Below are 3,261 nucleotides of genomic sequence, written 5' to 3'. Positions count from 1 at the left end.
CCGGAGCCAGTGTGAGCAGGGCAGAAGACTACACAAAAAATAATCTTGACTTATCGCATAGTAATAAATTATTAATATAAAAAAAAAAGAAATCATTTTTTTCTTTTTACATATTTTGTTAAAAGGCCAAATAAGGACTTCAAACCAAAAAAAAGTTATTTTCTGTTTTGTTTTATTCTTGGATCGGGCTTTAAAGGGTTAAAACTAGAAAGTGTCGGGAGAGAGAAGGCAGCGTTCTGGTATCTGTGCCCTATTTGTTGGTACTCGCTGATGCAGATATCAGTATTTTAGTGCTGCCCTGCCAGATACTGGTAATGTTATCTGTGCATTACTACTAATTAGCAAAACTTCTTGAGTTACTTTATTGAAATTGATTTAAATTAAATGTAATGTAAATGCATGTTGCACTTTTTACAATTTCTATTTAGAAATCTACAAAATAGTTATTCTTCTTCCATTCCAGTTATTCTCTCCTCTTTTGCTCTATCACATACAATCCCAATGAAAGTCACAAAGCTTGTAATTGAAAAGGAAAACTTTAAGTTCTATTGCTATTTTCTCACCTTATTTCATTTTATTTTTTTTTGCAGAGTATTGCAGTCTGCAGTAACACAGAACATGGCAGCTCAGGTCCTCCAAGTGGGCTGAACTCCCCTGTTGACAGGTAAAGCGTCTGATTCTAAACGCATAGCTGAGCTTTTTTTTTGTTTATATTTGCGTAGGACACCAGAGAAATTAGGTTGATATCTTAGAAGATGTAACTCCTCCTCCTGGCTCCACATCTGTGGGGCTGAAACAACAAGCTTCGGGCCATGGCAGGCCGCTTTTTGTTTGTGTTGCAGCGAGGCACAGTGGACCCTTGCAGCTTTTTGTTTGAATGCGTCTCAGATGTTGTGCAGAGCCAGCTTTCCAAGCTGGTGGGATGTTAGTGGGAGAGGCTTTGCTCTCAGCATGACAACCAAGTAAGGACTAGAAAACCATGTTCCTATGTGTGTCCTGGAAATCAAAGTGGTTAAAGGACTTTTATTTAGTACTTTTTTCTGCACTGCAAAGATAAAAACACTTATCTACTTTTATATTTGATTTACACTGCGGTAAGAGCAGCATGTAGACTGGGTTTTAAATTTGATTGCAGTGGTAAAGTATGCAGGATTGCTTAGATGAAGTGTTTGGTAGGATGGTTTATTACTGACGTAACCTGGGGAAGCCATTATTGCATTCTGATAGACTCTATGGCTCCATACTATTTATCAGCTGATGATAAAACACCCAGAGAATAATGAGGACCTCACAATCATGGAAAAGATGGAAGGGAAGAAGTCATATAAATGAGATTTAATTACAGTGATATCACCACAGCTGTCTTCACCATTAATATTTCATCCATCCTTAATATTGTGCAGGCCTAACTGAGTTTATTGTTTGAGTCACTATTTAGTAATTCAGCTTGCACAAGTATGTGTGTGTATTTTGTGCTATTTTATTTATGTTTCAGACCCTCAAACTAAAGGAATTAATAGATCTTAAAAGTTTTTTTTTTTCTTAGCACATATTCTCTGCTGCAAGAAAATTTCCTAGAAAAAAAATTACTTAAACCTGATGGTTACAACTCCACCCTCCAAAGATGTCTGAAAATGAAAAGTCGGCCCAAATTTAATATTTTCTCAAACTTTACCTATTTCTTTGAATTTATTCCAATTCATGCACCATAAAACTCTGAGATCCTGTTTGACATCTGTTTAAATCTTTATTGGGCACTCAGTGAAATACTTTGAAAATCTGAATTTCGAGCCAATAGTGTTATTGGAATCAGGACAAGAGCCTATTACCTTTGTAACAGTCCATCAAATATGGATATTTTGATGGATGTCAATGTAAAAAACAAGAAACACCAACTTGCCCGAATATATTAAGAAAAATAACTTCTATAAGAAATTTAGGAAAAACACTTTGAGAGTGAAAGAAACACATTTTTTGTGGTACAACATAACCTTAGAGGCATTAATGCTGATACTGGCACTTACATCTTTTAGTTTATAAACCTAAATATAATTGTTAACTAGGTTTATTAACTTTTTAGCTTTGCTTTTTAACTTTTCAATTAGCTTTTTACCTTTTTTCTTGATTTGTTAACTTTTTTTCAACTTGTTTTACAGTAGGTAATAGGGGTGGGTATTGCCAAAGAATTCACGATTCGATTCAAATCACTATTCACATGCCACGATGCGATTTTATCAAGATACGTGAAATATTGCGATACATCGCGATGCAGTGCGATATTTTCACTGAGCACTGTAAGAAAAAAATACAGTTATTACCAGTGGCTGACTGGCTGGGTATGATCTGGATAGTGTCTTCAATTGATACATAACTGAAAGCAACTTAATTCATACATAGCTGTATTTATTAAAACAACTATTGAAGGTATTGCCATGAAAACAAATACTGGACACAAATATTACTATTACTGGAGTGGACACACTGACAAAAAGTGCTTAGGATTTATGAAACTTAAAATAACAGAGCTGTTTACATGGCCTCAGTGGTCCTTTAAACCAATGAAATGGAAACATAAAAATTTTTGACATTTCCCCTTTTGCAAATTACGTGCGTCGTATCAATTTCGTTTTTACATTCTGTTTTTAAAGCCAAAATGCATCCAAACATCTGACTTGGAATGTGATGGAGCTGGGCAAATTTTCTCAGTCTCCATGTTTTGTTTATGAATGACTCGTCGCAGCATCCGCAGCGACATCTACTGGACTGAAAGTTGTATTCTACTTGCTTTTGGCTGATGTGTGCCACCCATTCATGTATTTCATTTATTCCTTGTTGTTAATTAAGAATCGATACTTGGCATCAAGAATCGATGCAGTAGATCACAAAAATTAGAATCGCGATGCATCGTCATGACGATTATTTTGCACATCCCTAGTAGGTAATATATCATTCAAGGGCTCATCTAATTGATCAAATGCCAAAATAAGATGTACAGCCATGTAGCAGGATCTTTGCTGAATGCCTGGATATAGATCCTGTGAGGGGGGGACTCTTTTTGTGAGGGGTATGCAAGTCATCAAAAACGGTAACTTGCCCTATAAAGGGTTAAGTAAAGAGTCTGCTTAGAGCTCCAAACCATCTATAGAGATTAAGCAAAAGGAAAATGGCAAAGTCTTCTCTCTCTGGTGCACTAAGATTTACAAATCACTGGGGTACAGTTGTCCTTCTGGAAAAAGAGGGTTTTTGCAGTGTGTTAAAGGA

General features: G+C 35.8%; 1 protein-coding gene across 1 annotated transcript in view; it reads left to right on the top strand.

The window, feature by feature from the left end:
- Nucleotides 1–3,261, top strand: part of wnk4 (WNK lysine deficient protein kinase 4) — an 87,586-nt gene that overhangs the window by 52,880 nt on the left and 31,445 nt on the right. The window contains exon 10 of the mRNA XM_015388037.1: nt 591–664. Coding sequence (XP_015243523.1) covers nt 591–664 — 74 coding nt within the window. The remainder of the gene's footprint in view (nt 1–590; nt 665–3,261) is intronic.

The sequence above is a fragment of the Cyprinodon variegatus genome, unplaced genomic scaffold, assembly GCF_000732505.1.
Source record: "Cyprinodon variegatus isolate N-32 unplaced genomic scaffold, C_variegatus-1.0 Scaffold18, whole genome shotgun sequence".
In the NCBI taxonomy this organism is placed as follows: Eukaryota; Metazoa; Chordata; class Actinopteri; order Cyprinodontiformes; family Cyprinodontidae; genus Cyprinodon; species Cyprinodon variegatus.
This window is presented reverse-complemented; position numbering and strand designations above follow the sequence as displayed.